Below are 22,837 nucleotides of genomic sequence, written 5' to 3' on the forward strand. Positions count from 1 at the left end.
TCCCCCACACACGGCTGACCACAGCAATCAGCGCGGGAGGGTCCTGGCCCCGGCCTCAGGCCAGTTCCACCCCTCGGAGGAGGGGGAGGGGGGGGGGGGTACTCTCACTAACGAACGTCCACCTCCACGTCTCGGCCAGCGCCGGCAGGGGGAGGAGGGGGAGGACGGAGGGTTTGACGTCCAGCGTTTTGTCCAGGGCGCGCGCACCAGAACCCGGCCGGCGAGGGGGGGGGGGGGAAAGAAAAAAAAGAAAGAGAGAAAGAGAGAAAGAGAGAGAGACAGAGAGAGAGAGAGAGAGAGAGAGAGAGAGAGAGAGAGAGAGAGAGAGAGACAGAGAGACAGAGAGACAGAGAGACAGAGAAACAGGGTTGAACACGCACCGACAGGAATACCAATTCCGAGGGGCCGAGCTCGTGTCGTTTGACAGACGTGTTTACTCCTCGTAAAAAATACGAAATGAAGTCCCCCCCCCCCCCCCCAAAAAAGGGCCTGCGTGGCTAGCTTGCCAACACCGAGGGGTGTCCGACGCAAAGGGTGCCGGCCGAGTTATTTACCTGTTTATTCCACATATCTGCCGGGGCACATCTTCCTGTCGAAGCTGGACATGCCTCAGTGAGGACAAACTCAAAGTGTGGACCCTCGATCTGTGGCAGTCCACAACCTGAGGAAAATCTCATATCTGCCTTGGCCCAAAGTGCCCCGATCTGGGCTCTCCTCCCAAAAGCTGGGGGGTTTTTTACACGCCGTTCTAAAAGCTCACGCTTGATTTAGTCGCGCGCTTAACGACGACCCGGCCTTAATTCTGATTAAACACTCCCAACCTCTCAAAATGAGTCAGGGTTTTTCCCTTTTTCTTTCCGTCTGAGACCCACCCCCGTGGCAAGGCTGCGGGGCGAGACCATTACTCTCCCCGCTCTGCAATTAGGAGAGTGCAACTTGGCAGTTGAAGGAGAAGAGCACTGCAACTGTTCAAACACAGATTGGCGAACTGTGTACGAGAGATGCCAATGTGGCTGCTGGGAGGTAAACGCACACACGCGCGCGCGCACACCTCTACGCCCGCCCACCCACACACATCCCAACCACCAACACACACCTATGCCCGCCCACCCACCCACACACACACTCCCTCCCTCACACACAGCCCGCAGAGGCTGAAAGGGAACGACCTCACACAGAGGAGAGGGGCTCCCCTTGCTTTGACGTGCTCGGTGCCGGATCAAATGTTGTATCTCCGCGTTCTCCCCCGTGTCGAGAGAAGAGGGGCAGCACGGGCCGGGGTCACATGTCGTCACGTGAGGAAGCGGCCAACAGAGACGGCGTCCTCGCCGTGGCAGATGAGACGGAGAGAGGACGTCTGCACGGAGCGCCGCCGCGCCGCCGACCGGCCGTGCCCAAACGGGGACGGGGCGCAGGTGGGGCGCAGGGAGAGGCGGAGACCCAAAAGAGGTCAGAGGAGACAGAGAGAGAGAGAGAGAGAGAGAGACAGAGACAGAGACAGAGACAGAGACAGAGAGAGACAGAGACAGAGAGAGAGAGAGAGAGAGAGAGAGAGCGGGGAGAGAGAGAGAGAGAGAGAGAGACGGGGAGAGAGAGAGAGAGAGAGAGAGAGACGGGGAGAGAGAGAGAGAGAGAGAGAGAGAGAGACGGGGAGAGAGAGATGGATGGAGAGAGTCAAGAGACACAAAGAGACACACGGAGACCAGACGGACAGAGAGCGTCGAGCGGGATGAGGGAGTTCATGTGCACGCGGGCTGTAAATCAGCGGGATGGGGTGTGCCCCCCCCCCCCCCCCCCGCCCCCTCCCCCGTCTCAAGCCCCCTCCCCCGTCTCACCTCCCCCCGAAGGGACACTGGAGTTTCAGAAGCGCTAATATTTCACATAGCTGTGGCACAGAGGCAGAGCCAGAGTGTGGGTCGGGGGTGGGGGGGGCAGAACCCCCGGTGTCGTAGACACCCGGGGCCAAGAATGACAGCCTTGTCAGGGTGCATTCCACCCACACAGTCATCGCCAGGAACGCGTGTTTGCGTGTAACCGTACCCGCACGTGGACCCGTCCCCTATCCGCTCTCGACGGGTATTAGAGGAGGGGAGGCCAGTCGGGCGATCGCTCAAGCAGCAACTCGGGGAGTTTCTGCTCCGTCCTGGGGTACACACACACACACGCACACACACACAGCCGATTCGTGGGATCGTCTCCCGTATGAAGCGTGTCGGCCCTCTCTGGTTTTGGTGGGAGAAGCCGGAACTTTCCCGGCCCAGTACGCCCGCGTGGGGAGAGGCTAATGCAGGCCTAGCATTGTTCCAGCTGGCGGTGAGTGGAGAAGGGAAGATGGAGTAGGCTGATTTCACTTGTGAGCAGGTGCATCCATTTTGTGTGCTTCCCCCCACCCCCCACCTCGCCTCTTTTCAGTCAAGCGCTTATCAGAAATTGGACACCCCGGTGACAAATTGAGCTCGCGATTAAAAGGGAGAAAGAGGAAAAGCTTTTAAAGTGCTGCTGATTTCGGATCCGAGGCTGTCCTCGCTGAGGAATTGCGTGTGTGTACACGTGATATAGAGCTGACACCACTGCCTGCCCCCCCCCCCCTCCCCCGCCCCGCTCTCATTCTCTGTCTCCAGGTGTTCCCACGACTCGCCTTTCTGCCCAGAGCGCTCGGCAAACAGATCTCAATCAGTGCAGCTGTTCGTCTCTCTCGGAGACCACACACACACGCACGCACGCACACGTGTGATTCCCCCCTCAGAGTTACGCGTTACGTGCAGTGTGCGATGTCCGCATGTGTGCCTGTGTGTATGTGTGTGCGTGTGTGTGTGAGCACGTGCCCCCATCTCCCCTCCCGAGTCCTCCATGCCCCAGCCGGGCCAGTGTTGACCCAGGTCGCCACAGCCAGCCCTGGCCTTTCAAGAGAGGGAGGAGGGCAGGGGGGTGGTTATCTCCGCGCCGTGTCAGCCCCGGCTGATTTAGGAGGAGGGTCACAGCAGCTCCCGAACGCCGGGGCTGTGGGAGCACTGCGGCTCTTAAATCATCCGAAAAACGGCTCAACACACGCGGCAGCTCCCACTGTTACACCGAGATTTATCTCACGCCGGCCATTAGACTAGCCAGCCTCTCTCTCACACACACACACACACACACACACACACACACACACACACGCAGCTACGCAGAGAGCACAACGTTCAAATGTGAGAGGGGCCTGCCAAAAACAGCTGGCTCGCCAAAACCATGTGGCGTAAGCCGGCCAGCGACGGCGACGCTCGACGTTTTCGAAGGCCATGAGATGAATGGTTTTTCGAGCTGGGACGCCAGTTGGGAGCAGCCGGCCAGGTTGGGGGGGGATGAATACAAGCCACCACAATTACACCCTCTGTCCATGTAGAGCAGGGAAGGTCAGCCACGTCGATGCAGCGCTGACATTCAACCTGGCCTCCGCAGAGACCCCCCCCCCCCCCCCCCCGCCACCATCAACACAGGGCCCCGGAATAAAGGAGGCCTTTCTCTCCGGGGCGAGCGAGGAGGGTGTGTAAAAAGGTGTGTCGCCGGGGGCGGACAGAGAGAGAGAGAGAGACGAGGACATTCGTCCTCCCGGCCTCGCAGAGCCCCCCCCCCCCTCCTCCTCCGACCCCCGGCAGGCGCCAGTAACCCCCCCACACACAACCACCCCTTCCTGTCTGAGAGGGGGGAGCCAGGCGGGCAAACACAGGGCCGGCCGTGGCAAACATCTCACCCCGGTGTGTGCATGGGAACACCTGACCCCTCCCGGGAACTCGCTCCCGGGAACTCTCTCCCAGGAATCCAGCTCAGCCACGCGGCACAGTGGGGCCGTCTTTCCGCCTCTCTGCCTGTCACCCTCCAACACGGCTCCTCTCGGCACAGACGTGTGCTGCGACGGCGACAAAAATGTGGCTCGCGTATTTTCCTGTTTCACATAGCTATCGATTTTCCGAGGTATGGATTGTAAACAGAAGCGAGACGCAAAACAACTTGCTTGGACAGACGGACACACACACACACACAGTCCCTCTCACACACAATCAGCTTGGGGGCAAGCTGTCCCATGATGAAAGACTGATGAAGCGTGCTCAAAAAAGGTCCACGCAATGGAACTCTACATTAATGCACCCAGCAGCAAAATTCGGCCCATCGACTCCCACCCCCACCCCCCGAGCACAGGGGCATCAATCAGGCCCAGATCGTCGACACCAGACATCCACGGGGGGGAAGAAGGGAGACTTGGCGGCGGGTGATGAATGGCCTTCTCTGATCCCCATCCAGGGCCCAGCCTTACACCGCCTCTCCCTCGGATACGTGACCTTTCAGGAGAGTCCTGAGCTATGCCTCGTCACCCCCCCCCCCCCGCCCACCCGCCCCCCCCCCTCAGGTAAAAGGGCACCCGGCTCAGAAGCTGGAACGCTAACGCCACGCAAACGTATCGACAACAACAACAACAGCGAGCTTGGTCGCTGGTGTCGACGCTGAGGCCAGGTGACTGCGGTTCGCTGACCAGATCGGGCACCACGGCGACGCCCACCCACGGACCATCCCCATCCTGCCCGCTCCTCCAGCTGCCACACTGGGAGAGACCCTCGGGGGGGGGGGGCTGCCAGCCCTGCTAATTGGGGTCTCTAAAGAGCAGACCCCCTCTGCCCCACACGTTGCACTGGGGGGGGGGGTTGGGGGGGGGGGTGGGCAGAGGGGTGTGGAGTGTAGAGTAGGTGAAATGAATCCCCCGGAGGGCTGGGTACGCTCGTGGGCCGATCCGGTCACAGGGGGGGCAGCAGAGGGAGCGATGTAGGTCATCTGGAGGAGGTCTCAGCCTGGCTGCTGCATACAGGCCTTGGCCGCCGCCACCCAAGAGGCCCGCTGATGAAAGATACTAGTGTTTCGACTCAGCACCCCCCCCCCCACCGCCCAAACAGTGACGAGAAGCCGGGACGCGACTTGGAGAACGGGGTCAGAGCAGCAGCAGCAGCAACAACAACAACAAAAGTGGCAAAGCAACGTGGCCTGCCTGCCTGCCATAAAGCGGCCTTCATATTTCCGTCGAAACGTGGATCGACATTCGATAAAGCCCAAAAACTGGAGTCGTTTGTTTACCGAGACCCCCACCCCCCACCCCCCCACTCCCCATTGAACCGTTCCAACACCCGGGGCATCAAGATGATGAATGAGATCTCATTCAGGGGGCAGAGGAGGCCTTTTCAGAAGGGGAGGGGGGGGGTCCTGCAATTAATTTGCTAATCCGTCAATCTAATTGAGTCGAACCGCACAAAAGCGAGATAAGAATCGAGGGCTGGCATTCAGAGCCGATGGGCCGTGTTCTTCAGGGTGCCTGTGCTGCTCTTGAGAACCCGGGGAGGCCGTGTGGGCCCCTTGGCCCTGAGAGCCCGGGCCGGGCCGAGGTGAAGGAGTTCAGGCCGAGGCCCTGCTTCACACAGGCAAGACTAATCCCTTTAAACCCACAGAATTCTAACTACATTTCAACTGATTAACCCAAACCTCTAATCCCGCATATATTAGCTCAACGAACTCGCTCACACACCGTTTGAGTGCGCGTGTGCGTCGCACGCACGCACGCACGCACGCGAGACAGCAGACTGTAAAAACGTCTCAGTCAGGGGTGGCGAGGTTTGTGCCGCGGCTTTCTAAAATACACAAAGTAAAGTTCCTACAAAGCAGCTGTTGCCAGCCATCAAAGGTCAGAGAATTCCTGCCTCCAGAGCGTTTCAATAGAACGTCGGCTGTGCCTTGGTGCGCGAGGCAAAGCCGACCACAGAGGTATGTTGGTGCTTGTCTGCTTCACGGGGGCATGGATTTGAAGACACTCTTCCCTGAGTAGGGAGGAGGAGGAGGAGGAGAGAGGCTGGGGGTAGGGAGGTTGCCAGAAAGATTAACCCAGCTTCCTTTTATAGCCCCTGACAAGAGGTTAAATCACACATTACAGCGCCTCAACTGCCTCGCGGTAATTAGATCAGGAATATTACCCTCTTTTTTTTTCTCTCTTCTTCTTACACCCCCCCCCCCCCCCCCCCTCCAGAGCTCAGCACTTGATCAAAGCTTAATGATGGTGTCTGTCAGGGGCGTTCTGGGCCCAGCAGTCTCCCAGTACAACCGGGCCTGTCGGGCCCGCTTCTTCCGGAACACAGAGACGCACTGACACCAGAGAGAGAGAGACAGAGACAGAGAGAGAGGGAGAGAGGGAGACTCAGGACATGAGAGGGCATCTCCACTCACCACAAAGGGCCCCGTCCGTCCTCAGACAAAAGCATTCAAACCAAGACGTAGCATTCAGACCCCGAAGCCATCCATCAACTTCGAGCACCGTTTTTTTTAACCCCGGCGCTAGACTTCCAGGACTGCGCGAGATCAAAACGAAAACGTCATATGTCCCCCTGCCTGCCACCACCCCACCCCAACCCCCCCCCCCACCCAACCTCGCCCTCCCTCCCCTGAATCTTTAGCGTCTCCTCTGCGGCGAGGGGGGGCCTGGGCCGCACGTGCCTAACCCGCCCCGTCCGCGCCGCTGGGTTCGCGTCCCTGCCCCCCCCCCCGCCCAACCCAGGAGAGGCACCTGGCATCTAACGGGGGCGAGCCGGCGACGTCCTATTCATTACAGAGCGCCGACACGTGGGGCCCGCCGGCCGGCCGTGCAACCAGACCCTGGGATCTGAAGACGAGGGAGGACTAATGACTCCCTGTGACTGAGAGGCGGCACACGGGAGCTCAGGCTACATAAGCACTTTCCAACGTGGCCTTTGAATCCCCCCCCCCCCCCCCACCCCCCATCCATCGCATCACATCCTGCCGTGTGGATGCCCGGAGTGCTTTACTTCTGTACCGGGGCCATTTTCTAAAGTGAGTAATACAAAAAGGTTGTGCACTAGCCTGATAGAAGTTGACATTTCCCACCAACACCACCACCACAACCCCCCCCCCCCCCCCACCCCCCCACCCCCCGTAATTCAATGCTTCCTTTGTTAACGGCCTCCTTTTATGTGAGTACATGTAAGCTACGGGCAAACTATTCTCTCTCTCTCTCTCTCTCTCTCTCTGTGTGTGTGACAGGCGCACGCGCACGCGCTCACACGCTGCGTAGGCGGACGTAATGGACAATTTCATCATTTGCTCCGGCGCTCGATACGCTCAGACAAAGGAGGGGGGGGGGGGGGGGGTCGGGGAATGGCAAAAGACACGCCAATCAGCGACTGCTGAAAGATGTTCGACGAACAACAAAAAAAAGGGGCCCGAAACCAAAAAACCTGGCGGCTTCGCTTGCCCGCGGAGTGTAGCGTGTCTCTCTTCACCTGAGGGGCTTCCAGCCCCTGACACAAAGGGGGTCACTGACAAGAGACCCCCCCCCCCCCCCCTCCGCAAAAGAGCCCTGACCCCATCTTAACCTCGTACAGGTGGTCCAACACTAACACAGGAAGCCAAAGCACTATTGAAAAGGATGTGAGCCCGCCCGTGAAAGATCACGCACAAAAGGACGGCTCTCTCCCCTCGACGAGGCCCGGGTCGGCGGAAAAATAAACGCGTCGCCCCAAAGCATGCTGCGCTGACAGACTGGCTCAATGCGCGGGGACGGGTATTCGTTGAGCTGAAAGCATTCAGCTTTGACACAAACCGATCCTACGTAGACCCGAGCCCGCTTCCAAACTCCTCAGACGCCGGGGCGATTTTTTTTCCCCCCCTTCTTCACGCGATACGGCGAGCTGGCGACGTCCACAGCGGTGAACTCTGAACCTGTGTTTACAACCGACGTCTCCCCACAGACAGACGGACACGTTCCGGGAAATGCAGCCCAGCTGAAGAGCAACAAGCTACATGGGAGAGAGGAGACATAAACAACATAAGCTGGGCTGAGCCCAGGCCCCCCCCCCTTGTTGACTCGTTCTCCCCGAGCAGCTCAACCCCAGTGCCCCCATTTCACAGAGCGGCTAGGACCGACTCAACGGGAGAGTTCGGTCTCTGTATGGGGCGTCTCGAAGCCTATCTGGAATACCAATACAAGCTCTGAGCGTGCGGAGTGCATCTTTAGGAAGGGTGGTCGAATGCCTAGTGACAGCTCTGACCCTCGCCGTTAAGTCTAATGGCTTCATTTCCATGTGTGCTTGGATGCCGGAAACTTCCTCGACGTTATCAGCAAAGAAACAGCCGCGTTTTTTCCCCCCAGCCGGAGTCAAACAGCCATTGAATGACATGCTATATGTTAGCCTCTAAAAAAGGTCACAGTTTACCCTGTCCTTTCAGCTCATTTTCACAACAGGAAGAGTGTCATCTGGCTACTTCTTAAGGCCCGGAGATACCATTCAGTTTCGCCAACAATGGGGCCCTAACAAGACCAAGGGGTTAGGCTGCACAAAGCCCTCCATTCGGCCCGGACCCACCGGCGTTGCGCATTCAAGAAAAACATACCGAGGCCTTCTTAAGAGGTTGCCTCCTAGGATCCACTAAATGGGTCGCAGCCAAGTGCCACAGCGCCGACCACAGCTCACCTCTGTGGGCCGAGCCTTTTCCAACCTGGCTCCCCTGCTTCCTCCCCCAGGCCAGCCACTCACCACTCTGGGCATGCTGCTGAACCTCTGACTGCTCAATCAGGCCCGTTGGAACACGAGCTCCCTGTCGGATCAGATCACCGCTTTATCACTTGAGAGAACACGACAGCATCATACACTAAGCTCTTTCATACTTTTATTATGTCCAGGGCTAAGATTACAAAGGGCAAAAAAACAGCCACGCTTATTTATTTTTTTTCTTCTCTCCCGGTGAAGGACTTTCCGCGGGCCCCTTATCTCGCGGAAAAGTTCAAGACACAAAAACAACAGCCTCAAAAAAAACCCACAACAGAATTCCAGGCGCTAAAGTTGGGCTAAGTCTGGTCATTGGAAGTAAGCCATGAAGCCCTGCCCATAAAATGTTGACCAGTGGAAAAAGGTGGCCCAACTGAGATATGGCATACCAATACCAAAGAAAAAAAAAAAAAAAAAAAAAAAAAAACATACCACACTGTCCAGGGATTGGGATTTGTGACCAAGAAAGCACGAGCAGGTGAAATTCAACTTAAGCACCTTTCGACCCGCCGTCCGGGTCGGTGTCACATTTCCGTGACTCGGGTCTCCATAGAATCACCTGCTGGTGTGCCCGGGTCCGCGGGCTTGTCGGAACACCACGCTCGGAAACTCTCCCTGACACGTCGAGGTTCGCGTCACATCAAGACGGGCGCGTCAGCCTCAAGGGCCTCACCTTTTACCGAGTTCAAAAGGGAGCAGAAATAGCCCGGAACATTCTACCTCTCCTGACGCTAACTCTCTTCTCAGCCCCTTGATCTGACGTGGAATGCAGCGCTGCCAGCTCGCTCTCCTTCTGTCCCCCATCACGTGACCTCCAAAGCTTTCATGTACCTATCATCCTCCCTGACCCGGAAGTACAGATCAGGCTCAGAGCCACTTTGACGGCACCGTTGCCAGATTCTGTACTTGGCACAGATGTAGGGGAAAAAAAAAACATGTCACCCCACAAAAAAAAAAAAAAAACACAAGCGCAGAGCTGCTAATGGCATGTTGCAGGATTACAGCGAATGATATGCGACTCGCCTGGCAACCACTCATTACGAGGGCCTGGTGAGGGGAGGGGGGGGGAGGGAGGGAGGGTCATAGGCCGGTCAGTGATCAGATTCATGGCAGCCTTATCTGGTGTCATAAACAGATAAGAGTATCCGCCTGCCTCGCTCGTCCACGGTTCCTGTGAGGCAGAGGGTGCATAAACAAGCCCTGTGTCCCCAATGCCTCTGCATGGCTGCAACCCACATCCGACACACACACCGGCAGCCATCTTGTCCTGGGCCCAGACCTCTCTGCGATTACTGTTGTTGTCGTTGAACAAATAGGTAGGAGGCCTTGAAGTGGGTGGAGATCCAGCCATGATTGCTCTCAAACTGAAGACAAAACAACTTTATGAAAGCCCTGTGGGGGCGCTGGGGGTGGTTGTATCATTTGAACACTTCCCAGCGGGATGCCAACAGTTCTGTGTGGAATGGGACAGATTATCCAGCTGGATAGGGGGCGGCGGTTTACCGGATTTGACCTCCTGAGTAACATGTAATCTCATGCAAATATGTGACTTTCATTGGCTTTGGAGGTTGTTTTTGGGTTTGTTTTTGACCCACAAACCAGGTGAGGTCATTCAAATCAGGTGCTTCTCTTGTTGCCCAGTTGGACAACTTGACACCAGCCATGTGAGTCCAACCAAACACTGTGTATGTAGCCTTACGCCACACAACCATGGCCCTTGCCAGTCACCCTTCCAGCCCGAGAGATGCTTCCAGAAGCCAGACATGTCACCAGCACCTGATCTGGGTGGGTTGAAAAAGAAAAAAAAAAAAACTAAAAACATACCCATACACATTCTCGCCCCAACCCCTGTTGCTAAGCCCTTCAATGTGACTCGCGACACAGCCCAGTCACAGACGACACCAAACACCTGCACCCTGGAAAAACACGACTTTCCACGACGGGGGAGTCGCTCTGTGGTCTGACAGCCAGTCTCTTTAAGAGTCTGGACACTCAAGTGTGGTGGCTGGCTGTGTGGGAGAGTGGTTTGACAGCTGCACTTGTGGCTGGAGGTCTGAAAGGTGAAGCAAGATAGACAGACTGTAACCTCGTGGATCTAGCAAGCTTGTTACCTCCTGCTGTAAAAACAGAGAGGGGGGGGGGGGGGCTCATTTAGCAAATGGACGATATTCCAAACATGCTAGTCATGTCAAACCAGCAGGGTGACGTGCAGAAAGTCACAAAACCCAAATGGAGGAGATGAAACTTGTCCAACCTCAACGAGGATATGAGAGGATTTGTTGTTGGGAGTTTAATCGTTTCCCATTTCCAATTCAAGCGATGGCTCTAAAACGCCACATCAAATGACTGACAAAACTCAGAGCCAGCAAAGTGGCTCAGTTGTGCAGAGAAAATTATCGCATCATGAAATAAAATGCAGGTTTGCCAGACTACTTCACAGTAAACACACTGGATCATAATTGCTACTAATCAATGTATTTTAATGAGCTTCCAGTGAATCAATTCCCAACAACAGCTGAAACATCAGAAAAAAGCGACTCCAGTTCTCTCTGTTCCTTCTTTGTACCTTGTGATCTGTTATTCATAGCCTCGCTCAGGAGCCTCCAACAAATAAGGCACTGCTTTCATGCGGCCTAATGCCGTTTTATTGCTGCTGTCTTCAGAATGTATCGAATCTCAATACTCTCACCTCACAGACCATGTCTTTTAACAAACTCTGTGTCTACCATGTCAGCACTCATTTTGCCCCCGCAGAGTCAATCATCTTCATTCTCAAGCCACATACGCAGCAACATACAATCAAGTCCCGGGATAGCCGACATTGGGCTGGCAATCTAAATGTGACAGCCTGTCAAATTAGGCCTGCCTTTTTCCAAAAGCACTTTAAAACGCGTGTAGGCGTTATGCCTTGTTGGGGTATACTATTTTTGGTATGGCCGTATTCACAATATGATATGGTTGGGCCTAATGATTTCATGACACAGCCCACAACGTGCCTTTTGGGTGAAAACAATTCTGCCCACAAAGGCACGAACCCCTTTAATATCTTGCTGTGCCTAAAGTGGTTTGCCAAAACATTAATGACAAACATACTGTCCAATCTATTTGCCCTCAGCAGGTCATACTTTCCAGTGGCAGGTCAATTAAACATGAGCATTAGAGAATAACAGTTTTCAGCCTGCATGGCTTGCAACAGAGGGCTAATTAGCACATGCATTTAGGTTGCCATGCACAGTGGTGCTTTGCACACTTGAGAACAGTGCCTTCTCAGTGAGAGCATAATCCACCCTCTCCATAATGAATGCATTGTCACACTGCTTTTAGAAGGACCAAATAGGACACAAAAACGTATTCATCATGTAAGTTAGGCTAATGGAAACTGATGATAATATCAGCTTCTTGTAATGTTTCAAAGACAATACTAACCCCTTCTGTTCAGACAATTTTTGATAGCGTATATTATAATTGCCATTTATATGTGGGAGTTACACTACATTAACAAGTGAGAACTGCCTGGCATTCATTCATAATCACTAATCAGGTAATGGCTCTTATTGTGATGGGAAACGTAGCACCCAGACACCAAAATGATCCTTAGACTATTCGATAATTGCACCGAGTCAAGCCGCCTGCGTTTCTCGGGAAACAAGGGTCTGAAATTTAATTATCCACCCTTTGGAAATGTAGGGCACGAAAGCAACTGCGCAACGATGTAAAACTGCACTCTCGGGCGAAGTAATGTCAAGCTTTCTTTTTTAACTGAGTAAGCAGTATGCTAGATATCAGACAGCAGAACGATTAGATATCCAGTTGTAAATTAAATAACTGTTCTCCGGGTCTGCAAAATAAATACTAAACACTCCCAAGACTTAACCATGACCTGATATAGTTATACAGTACCTAGAGTGGCAAGTTACCGTAAATGTTCAGTTATCCTATGGGATTAATATTTGGGCATTGATTCGCTCCGAAAAAAAATCGCATCACTACCTCTGTTAAAGCAACACCAAAAAATGAAGTCGGGTTGAACAAGACATGACGATACATGCGCACAATAAACATTGACAAGAGTAACATACACAGTAAAAATAATAATACTGTTATCATAAGTAGGCTAACACTGACCATTTGATTAGAACAACCGCAGGCTCAGATAGATTTTCCGTAAAAACGTAGCAATCACAAATCCCATTTGCTAGAGGCACATGTTATAGATTCCCAGGATTGCAGCAGGAAGAAACCCAAATGCTTAACTAGCTGACCCAGACCTGAGGCGGCACAGACATCTCCCTCTGTGTCTGAGCTACAGTACCAACTCTACCTATATCCATGAAAATGAACGCTTTTTTTTCCTTCAGACCAACCCGGAAGTCAAATTTTGGTTCTTCCCTATTGGATCTAGGTCGAATCAAGAAGAATGCCAGACAGCATGTTTTCCCAATCTAATAGGTGTATTGGCTTTCAAGTAAAAAAATGTGAAATAACTAACCAATGATTCCGTGTTCGAAGTGTCATGGCTGGATAAGCATGACGTCGACTTTGTTTTAGCAATCTAGTGCGTTCTTCTTGTAAAGGGCAACATTCGAGATACTGGACTAACTTGCTATATTATTTTAAATCTTACAAGTTTCAATCAAATACAAAACAGGTATGTTTAGATACAAGATAGTTTGTACTCATTTCCAAGAATAGCTATCAGAAATCTGACAAGAATCTATAAAGACAAAGTTTTTGAACTTGGAGATTTAGATCCATGGGTATGGTAAACGACCAGATGATTCAATCCCCATCACACCTTTCTTCAGCACATAGGCAACTGGTTAGTGGTCTAAGCAGAACACCCACGTGGCACAGCTTCAGAACAACAAATTCCAATTGGATAACACACTAATGTCAGACTGTCAAAATGTGGAGTGGACGTATGTCAGTAATGTCATTCTTTACCGAAGTTACAATACCACAGGATATGCATTAGATTCAGTTTTAAGACTATGCACAGAACTCTGAATTGATATCTTGTTGGGGTTGTTTATGCACTCCAACCTTGGTCACCCCAGCCTAATTGATGGCATTAGCTACATCAATTTATATTCATGTATATGCAATTCTGAAATGTTATACCACTAGGCAGCCAGCAACGGCTCACTGTACACGCAACAGCATCCTTGCAATATACCATGATTGTCACTTCCTAATAACCTATTTGCTTACTGACAGTCTATACCAAACCACATCATTGACATCAACTTGCTCATTCGAGCAACAATGTTTCCTTTACAGGTTACAATCCAGTCAAACAGAGCAAGTTCGGTAGCTGGATAATAGCAGACTAGCTAATAACAGATCTGACTGATGAGATATACAGATTAAGAGGCAGCTACAGCTAGCTAGCTAACGTATAGGATGCCTCCTTTGTTGCCGTCTCTGCCTGTGCCAACATTTATTGCAGATAAAAGGTTTCCAACTAAAGGTATTGAATTCTCGGAGGAGTTAGAAATACTTACTCTCCATTTACCTCTGTCAAAGGCATTCTTTAGAACATCGTCATGGTTTGGCTTAAATGCAAAGACAGATTTCTTTTTGCTGTTGTTGCCCTGCGTTGCCGAATCACTGCTGCTGTCTGCGGCAGCAACTTCCGGCGCATGCGCACAGACTGGGTGCGTTCCAGATGCCTTCATTGATTCATTTTGTCCAATCAAAGAGACAAGTTCTCATTTCTTTTGTCACAGTCCTGTGATGTATTTCGTTAGGTAATATTTAAGAACCGCACAATCAGTTTTCCTCCCATTTTACTGCCTTTCCCTCTCAATCCTGTCAAATCCCAGCCTCGCAGGGGTGCGAGCCTGGAATGTATCCACTCAAAATCCGGGATGTAGGTTACTAGTAAATTGATACTAGTTTGTTTTTTATATGTATCTGTTTTTTATATGTACTCAGTGTAAAATTCGTTTAATGTTATACCTTAAACAAATTATATGATTATTTGAAATATAGGATGGGGAAAGGACAAAATGATGAATGTGGAATGATTGTCAGTGCTGTTGCCTATGGCCAGGTTTCTGATACATATGGGGGAAAAGGAGTGATTTTATAAAGCAGGGAAAAAAATGTGATCCACATTTGTGAGGACAAGTGACAGGTAAATAGAACTGATTTCACGGGGTTTATTCAATGACTAATATATTCAAAGCTGAAGTTGCAATCCAGACTAGACCATTACAGTGACTGTAGCCAAATCAAGACGGCAAGCATCATTTCGCCCACCTCCCACTGAGGAGAGGGAGCTCTGTCTGAAAGCCCAATCATACACAGCATCTGTGACTTCAGCAAGGGGCCGAGGGGGAAGGCACTGTACCAGCAGTCGGCTCCACCAGGCAATAATATAAAGTTAATGATGCAAAATGGTGTCTTTCTCCTTTACCCAAGAAGATGTCAATACAGGATGTTTAAGAACGGTGCTTCTAATTACGCTTTTTAAATTCGCCACTGATGATTGATGATTTTAAAGGGAAGCATTATCGATCCACTTCAGAGACAAGTCATATTGATTGATTGCAAAGCCAGAAGCACAAACTTTTTCTCATTTCACATTGAGAGATGTTATAATAAGAGCATCAATGTGACCTAAACTGTGGAGTAAATCATATTTTTTTGTCTTAAGGAGAATGGTGGCGAAAGTTTATTTATACTTTATTTTTATTTTTAACATAATGTTTCATCTGTGTAGCTATATGCACTTTTATACAGACAGCCATATGTAATGGATTGGCAGATATTTCCTCTAATACCTAAAATAAGAAAAAATAAAAAAAGAACATGGAAGATTATACAACAAAGATTCTGTAAGATTCATGAGGAAAAACAACAACTGTAAAAGAATCAGAGTAGAAATGAAAGATGTTACATCCCAGTTTTCCAAATACCACTAGCCGAGTGCACTTCAAAAGGCAATATGGGCTACTGTTGATGATTAAATGGTCTGCAGGCACAGCCATTTTGTCCTTTTTTGTGAGAGCCCTTTTGAAGGCCAAAGTTAATGCAGTCATCAAAAGACCTCTGATGCACTCCCACGTGAAATGGCACTGTGAGGAAAGCCCTGAGGGCGCAAAGGCCTTGAATGAATTTGAGAGTTTGTGTGCATGTACATGAGTTTGTGTGTGTGTGTGTACAGGAGTTTGCGTGCGGGCGGGCGGGCGTGCGTGTAGAGAAAGAGAGCGTTCAAACATTACAGATCCTCAAATATCCTTTAGTTTCTGGTTCAACTGGAACTCTAGTCAGAGTGTGCTAAAAGCTCTGTTTTTTGTTGCTAGTCCTTTTCGACAGTGCTTTCAGAGTTCGATGATGACAGATTGTGAGTTACCTGATATCCTTCATCACCCTCCCCAGTGGAGGTGTTTGTTCCACTCCGAGCAAGTCCTGGAGGACTAACAAACAGCCGGCATGTTTGATGGACTGCAGGAAAACATCTGCTCTCCCTAGCTTTACTTAGAGAAGGAAAAGAACCGAAATAAACATAGTAAATCTATCAGTTACTTGCAAACACAGCTTCACTCTGAAACAGATCTTGCTGAATGACACTCTTGTCAACTACATCCTTGTTGTGATGGATATGATTGTTATTTGAGCAGCAATGTTATTGTTCTAATAAAATAGCATAATGCATGTCAAACACAGACGCCCTGAACATTTCAACTGCTATGTGTAACAAGCAGAAGATCATGGAGAATGAGATTATAAGGGGAATATGTATAAATGTGTCTGGTTCCGAAGTTTATTTCTGCCCGGTGAGAAAGTGAAATTCTAGGCCCCATGTTTTGCATGGCCCAACACCAGTAGATATTGGAATCTCTTTATTCTGAATTGTGTATTCTAACATTGTTTAACCATACATATCCATGACAATGGGCAGTGCTGCTACATACTATAGGCAAAGAGCACATTATAGTGATCATAGCACTGCTCTGTAATAACGCCACTACGTCAATAGGGGGCAGTAGAGCCACAGATTCGACCAAAGAGCTGTGCGGACACTCTTGCAAAGACAACCTTCCTTGATTAAACCAACATGTCTGCGCCCTTTGGACAATGTGAAAATAAATAAACGTGAAGTAACCTTGCGGTTCGCATAGTCTGAAATTGAGCGATGAGCGGCAGCTTGAGTCGAATATAGCTATATCAAAGTGAAATGGCTTTACGTGTGTGCCACTCTATTATTAGAAACTCGCTCCGTTTATCAAGACTGTGTAACGTGTCTGCGCCACTCGAAAATGCGTCACCTTTTCTCCGAATAGGTTAGTTGGCTATTTAGTATCATCATAGATAGCTATCTAGAAAATCATACAACAATCTGAAAGTTACATAGGTAGCAGATTTCTATCCTCTCGTTTAACCATATCTGTTTCACCGTTAGCGACAGTTTACTAAACTAACAGCCAGAACTGTAGTACAATTTTATTTTGATTTTTTACAATACTCAAAGTTAAATATATAGCTATATATATCTGAGTGAGCTTGTCAACGGACTGTTAGCTTAATCGTTTTAAACGAAATCGTCCATGTGTCGTGTATCTGTCACTTAAGTTACCTGCTGCAGCACCGTTTGGCAGATAAATATGTATGTCTCTTTTCAGGCTGCGCTGCTCGCCGATCGTGGAATGATGGAATCGGCCTTCGCGTCACCCCAGTTTGTTTTATTACATCGGATGCTTTTTTGAACAGACTGGTTAAAGGCAAAGCTACCGAGGCAGATGGCATCCTTGATCCCTATGTAGCCTCAGTTCCCCCCGACAGCGGTATTCAACACAAACACTGTCCGCTCTTGAAAACAACAGGGCAGGCACAACATTGTCACTGAATCCCCATTAACATTTATGCTCATCATCTGAAAATAAATGATACTCCTATCGTTTTACTTTTATGACCACTCCACCTCTTGTTTCAGGTGAACAAATATCATTGCTGGTAAAAGTTCCAGATCAACCTGCAAACCCAAAGGTGTTAAAAGTAGCCGTAATTGGGGCCCCTAACGCTGGAAAGTCCACTTTGTCCAACCAACTTCTTGGTAGAAAGGTAATCAACCAGTCTCACGATTCAGATCACTGAAAAATCATAAACAATGTTTGGAGTGACTGATGGCTTTTCCACAACGCCAAATCCCTCAAACTGAGATCCTTTATAGGTCTTTGCTGTGTCTAAGAAAGTTCACACAACACGATCTCGTACCCTCGGTGTCATCACAGATGACGACACGCAAATTGTAAGTTGTATTCCCTTCATAGAGGCCACCTGAACATTTGGGCTTGATGTGATTCACAACCTTTCTCTCTCTCTCATCCTCTAGATTCTACTAGACACGCCCGGACTCACAACTCCTGTAAAAGTCAAAAGGTGATTTGTTTGAATGTTTACATTTCAAGTATTTGGTGAACGGTTGGTCTGCAAGGCCTGGTTTACCGTTTAAGGTCATCCAGGAATGTGTTTCTGCCACAGGCATCAGCTGGAGAAATCTATGCTTGTGGATCCCTGGAATACAGTCCAAGAAGCTGACCTCGGTGAGACAGGATTTGCCAGGACTCTGACTCTTTTAGGGATTTGAATGAGGGCTAAATCGTACTGATCTTTCATTGTCTGTGTGTGCCATCGTTGTCAATGCAGTGTTGGTAATGGTGGACGTGTCTGACAAGTGGGCCTGCGGCAAGCTGGACTATGAGATCCTTAAGTGCCTGACTCAAAACCCAGACATCCCAACAGTGTTGGTACTCAACAAGGTATTGACCTCTGAACCCTGTCGCATTCGTGCAACCCTCACCTCTGGACGTGAGCACCATTCTTCTCGTTGAACGAACTCCCTCCTCTGTTTCACGCGCCAGGTCGACCTGCTTAGGAATAAAAGCAAGTTGTTGGAGTACACGGCAGAGCTAACGTGCGGGGTGGTCAACGGGCGTAAGATCCGGGTCAAAACCCGGACCGGGCCTCCCAGGGCTGACAAGGGCCAGGTGAGGGCTCCGGAGGCTGGGGAAGAGGAACCGGAGGTGGGCCCCACAGATGACTGTGAGCACCAGTCTGGGCTGAGCAGAGAGCAGCAGAGGTTGCTCAGGACCCAGCGGGGATGGTCTCACTTCAAGGATGTGTTCATGCTCTCTGCTGTGGATGGGGAGGAAGTGGAGCCTCTGAAGGTAATATAATAGATGTTTTTCAAGCAGCACACCTGAATTGATCCGTTGGTTTGGCTGAGCACCTGATTGGTTGATTGATTGATAGATTGATTGACAGCCTGTCTGTTTGTTCATTGGTTTTACAGAGGTACCTACTTGTGGAGGCAAAACCTGGCTCATGGCTGTACCACAGTGAGGTGCTCACTGACCAAACTCCAGAGGAGGTCTGCACTAACATTGTTAGGGAGAAACTTCTAGAGTATCTGCCTAAAGAAGTGCCCTACACAATGACACAGGTAAGTCATAATGGCACATACTGCACCAGTACTGCATCCAACAGCTATCAGCTCATTGTCAGATATATTAGGGTTGCTTAATAGAATCTAAACATGATGAAATATTGGTTTAAAACCTCTCTTTACAATTTCAGTCTGTTGACTTATGGCAAGACAGAGACAATGGCGAGCTGGATATAGCAGTGAAACTTTACGTGGCGAAAGAAACGCACATGGTAAGTCTCCTGTATTTCTCTGGGCTGTTTGTAACGTGAACACGCAGCGTATCTGGATGTTTCACCGAACGCAATGGGAGTTGCAGCTTAGTCACTAACCCCCATCTGAGTGCAACATCAGTGGAAGGAGATACAGATAAGGACAGAGCATCCGACTGGTACTGGAACCTTCCGGAGGGTTCTGTCCTCACTGGGCGTGGCCTTCACACAGCCCTGTCAATGTGTCAATAGATAGTTTTTTCAGAAGGCGCCATAGTCCGACTCCCCTCCCCCGTCGCTTCTACGCGAAGGGCTCTGTCCTGACATGCCTAGTCCCACCCACATTTGAGAGGATGCCCTCTGATGAACTCTCTTTATGTCTTGTCTCCCTCAAGAACCTATGGTTGCTATTTTGTGCCACTTTGTCACTAAATATTTGAGCAGACTCCTTTTTAATGCATCCATTTTTTATGTACCAGACACAGACCGTGGAGGTTAACATCCATCTGCTATAGTTCACTGACAACAAACATGGTTATTAGGGCACTGAGTCATCCTGACCTGTACAACACAGGCCTCTCGCAAGTTCTCCACATTTTCTTAGAAAACAACGAGAGTGGAAAAATACCGTATTCATTTGGTCGATGACATGGAATGAAATTAAACTTCTAGAATTTGCCACTTAAAACCAGTTGGGTTCCATTTTTGATGCCGTTTGTCAGGGCGTAGAGTAGCAAACGGCGCACTCTACATTTTTTTTTAAAGTATGCATTTTCTCTCTTATTTTTTCTTTAATAGAAAATGGTGATTGGCCAGGCTGGCCAGATGGTGGGCCGGATCGCCCGGGAGGCCGGGGAGGACCTGTGCCACGTGTTCAGGAGAGAGGTCAAGCTCAGGCTCTCTGTGAAGGTGAAGAGCTGAAGAAGTCAGACAGAGAGACTGTCACATGACGGTCGAGACCCTGCTAGGAAGACGGAAACGGACGTCCTCCCCGTCTGGGTCTCTCTGGCTGTTACTATGGATGGGACCCGAGGCTGCACTGTGCTGCAGCGCTTAGCCGAGCTTATGACTCAGCTGAAATGACTCCTGTGGAAGCGGTTTTGGGCCACTGCAGTCTCTTTTGTCTCTGAAATGGCTCCCGGTTGCTCCAACGACTTCTGTGAAGACTGATCAGATGCCGTCATAAGCAGTGCTATTAGTTTTTTCATTGCTGTCGCTGCTCTGTTTAATAATCTAAAAGTTTCTTTCAAGAATGTAACTGAATTTCTTGCACGTTGTGTGTGTGTGTGTGTGTGTGTGTGTGTGTGCGTGCGTGCGTGTGTTGAAGAGTAGATTGAGGGTCATGGAAAGCGTGCTGTTTTTATCTGTGGTCTCCAGAACCTTGCTCTTGGCAGTATCCCTTTTGCTAACCGGGGCTGCTGATAATTCAACAGAGACAATCCCAGTCATGTGCTGTCAAAGGCCCCTGCTTGAATAAGCCAGACCCTGCTTTTCCCACATCCTCATTCCCTCCCAAGTTCCGGTCAGCTGCTTTTAAACCATCTCGTTCCCCTTAACCTTCTTCTTCACTCTCTATTCACTGATCTCCTTGTTCTCACTCTGTCTCTCTCCCTCTCTAAGCCCCTGCAGACTGAACTGTCTCTTTATTGAAAGGCAATACAGTGTTCTAACCTGCCTGTAGAAAAATGGGTCAGATAATGGTGATTAGATGCATTTCGGCCAGCTGTGAGTTTGCTCTGCGCTCACTCTATCCAGGGTGAATAACAAGCCAGCACCCCATGACCTAAAGTGAAGGGTAGAGAGTGCTGGGCTATAACTAGCATTATCTAGCGTTCTAGAACAATCTCCAGCTGCTCTCCATTGATTAAACAGGCAGTTGTACTGTAAAGATCTCATATCAGACAACCCAACTGCAGTCTTGAAAGCTGTAGCAACAGCAAATGTAACCATTATAAGAAGTCATTAAAGAGAGTATTATTTGTGTGTGGAGGGGAGAAAAAGCACAAATGCTTCTTGTACACACAAAATGCTGGAACAAAACAGTGTGGAAATTGATTCGTTTTTCATATGAAACTTTATTTCACCGTGTCTTACCACATCTCACAACACACGAAAAGACAACACTTTAAACACAGCTTAAAAAGCAGCATCACAAACAGTAGCTCAGTCATAGTTGGCTGGGGATACAGGAAGCGAAGACATCTCTTAATTCCAACTGCGTTTATCCCAGTGGTCATTTCCCTCATTGTGGTTCCCGATGACTGTGAGTGGAGGCAATATAACCCTTACCATTACTCAAATTCAGTAATGGTAACGGTTTGATTGCCCCCCTCTGGCTCCAAACTGTCAGAGTGCTTTCTGTGTCTGGGGCTGATAGTGACAGGCAGATGGAATCAAACCCTGGATAGTACATCATCTATACTGTAGTGTCTCTATAACGAACTTACAGTATATGATGATATCCTGTCCAGGGCTCAAGACCAGTGTGTTTCATATATCACCGACTTGGGTTCAAACTCCTGTTGGACAAAGGCAGGAAAAGATAGGTGTCAAGTTGCCAAAGCATGAAGTACTGGAGCAAAATGGACACTAATGGATTTTAATCCATTCGAGCAAGCAGAGATGATTCTCGACGCGGTCAAGCACGCCTAGCGGAACATGATAGTCACAGCAAATTGCGTATCAAATACACCCTGACAACTAGAAGTGCAGTTTCTAATGTCTCCAACGTGAGGGTCTTCTTTCGACCTATAAGTGCAGTTCTGGCTATAACCCCTAACAGCCCCTAATTAAAGCAGTCAAATGAGTGCGGGTGGACAGCCTTGCAGGTTTAGAGTGACTGGGCTAAGTACTCACCTCAACGTCTGAGACGTGTGTCTCCCCTTGAAGGAAGTGTTAATTAACGGCTTGATGATGCTTTTCTCATACCGTTCTGTCTTTATGGCTGTCGTGTCTCCATGCTGTTCACAGGCTCCTGACAGCTCACTGAGGTGCCTGCTCAGCCCAGCACTTAAAGGCCAACATCTCATTTGCATATGGTGATGACATCAGGGCTGGACTCTGCTTATCATGCTTGAACCCCTTCATGCTTCAACCCGTTAAAGAGTTGCCCCCCCCCCCCCCCCTCCCCTTATTAGATCTCAAACATTATGAAAGTTATGAAACTGCAGGTGCTTCACAAGGTCCAACTTTTTTTTTTACTTTGCTGTGTTACATTTTCACACAGATAGGCAAAGCCTTCCGTTCTGGTTTGGCACCGTGGTCAGCTATTTCGTTTATTTCATGTATCTTTCATCATCTTGCGCTCTCAATCTGGCCACCTTTCATTAAGAGATATGTCTTTTGTTAGAACATGAGCTCTCAGGACTACAGGCTAGTGGCAAGTTGCAAGTAGATATTGTAGCTTCCTGTGGTTGGTAAATTCTTAATGACTTTTTCGATCAAATAAGCACCAATACATTTGTGCAGACAAGTTCCAGAAACCAGGCAACCTTTCCAGTCAACTGTGAACATTTAATGTATCGAACGTGTCCATACTTGATAATTCATGACTTGACCTCAACCCAAAAGGGGGATATAAGTCGGGTGATATGGGGCAGCGACTTTACAGAGTTACCATG

At 49.7% G+C, this 22,837-nt stretch overlaps 2 protein-coding genes and 1 long non-coding RNA gene across 7 annotated transcripts in view; 1 reads left to right on the plus strand and 2 right to left on the minus strand.

The window, feature by feature from the left end:
- fam222ba (family with sequence similarity 222 member Ba) overlaps positions 1 to 14,203 on the minus strand; it is a 29,705-nt gene extending 15,502 nt beyond the window's left edge. For 2 of the 5 annotated variants that reach the window (XM_084697757.1, XM_084697763.1), the window contains exon 1: positions 14,078 to 14,203. The gene's annotated coding sequence lies outside the window, so the exon portion shown is untranslated. Of the gene's footprint in view, positions 1 to 12,698; positions 13,030 to 13,062; positions 13,255 to 14,077 lie in introns of those variants that run through there. The other 3 variants (XM_084697759.1, XM_084697761.1, XM_084697758.1) reach the window with 3 other exon arrangements.
- Positions 14,204 to 16,606: 2,403 nt separating this feature from the next.
- Positions 16,607 to 21,257, plus strand: eral1 (Era-like 12S mitochondrial rRNA chaperone 1). Its single transcript, XM_084697771.1, has 11 exons — positions 16,607 to 16,864; positions 17,204 to 17,365; positions 17,515 to 17,642; positions 17,752 to 17,829; positions 17,914 to 17,960; positions 18,063 to 18,124; positions 18,228 to 18,340; positions 18,443 to 18,748; positions 18,874 to 19,023; positions 19,158 to 19,238; positions 20,016 to 21,257. Exons 1-11 carry the CDS (start codon positions 16,759 to 16,761, stop codon positions 20,136 to 20,138), a joined length of 1,356 nt encoding a protein of 451 aa, XP_084553897.1. The 5' UTR covers positions 16,607 to 16,758; the 3' UTR covers positions 20,139 to 21,257.
- A 15-nt stretch (positions 21,258 to 21,272) lies between these two features.
- Positions 21,273 to 22,264, minus strand: LOC146288304 (uncharacterized). Its single transcript, XR_014755121.1, has 2 exons — positions 22,074 to 22,264; positions 21,273 to 21,736 (listed from the first exon to the last, which is right to left on the minus strand). It is a non-coding gene; the product is annotated as an uncharacterized LOC146288304 (long non-coding RNA).
- Between the last annotated feature and the right edge of the window lie 573 nt (positions 22,265 to 22,837).

This window comes from Hypomesus nipponensis, chromosome 5 (assembly GCF_054491055.1).
Source record: "Hypomesus nipponensis isolate SF chromosome 5, ASM5449105v1, whole genome shotgun sequence".
In the NCBI taxonomy this organism is placed as follows: Eukaryota; Metazoa; Chordata; class Actinopteri; order Osmeriformes; family Osmeridae; genus Hypomesus; species Hypomesus nipponensis.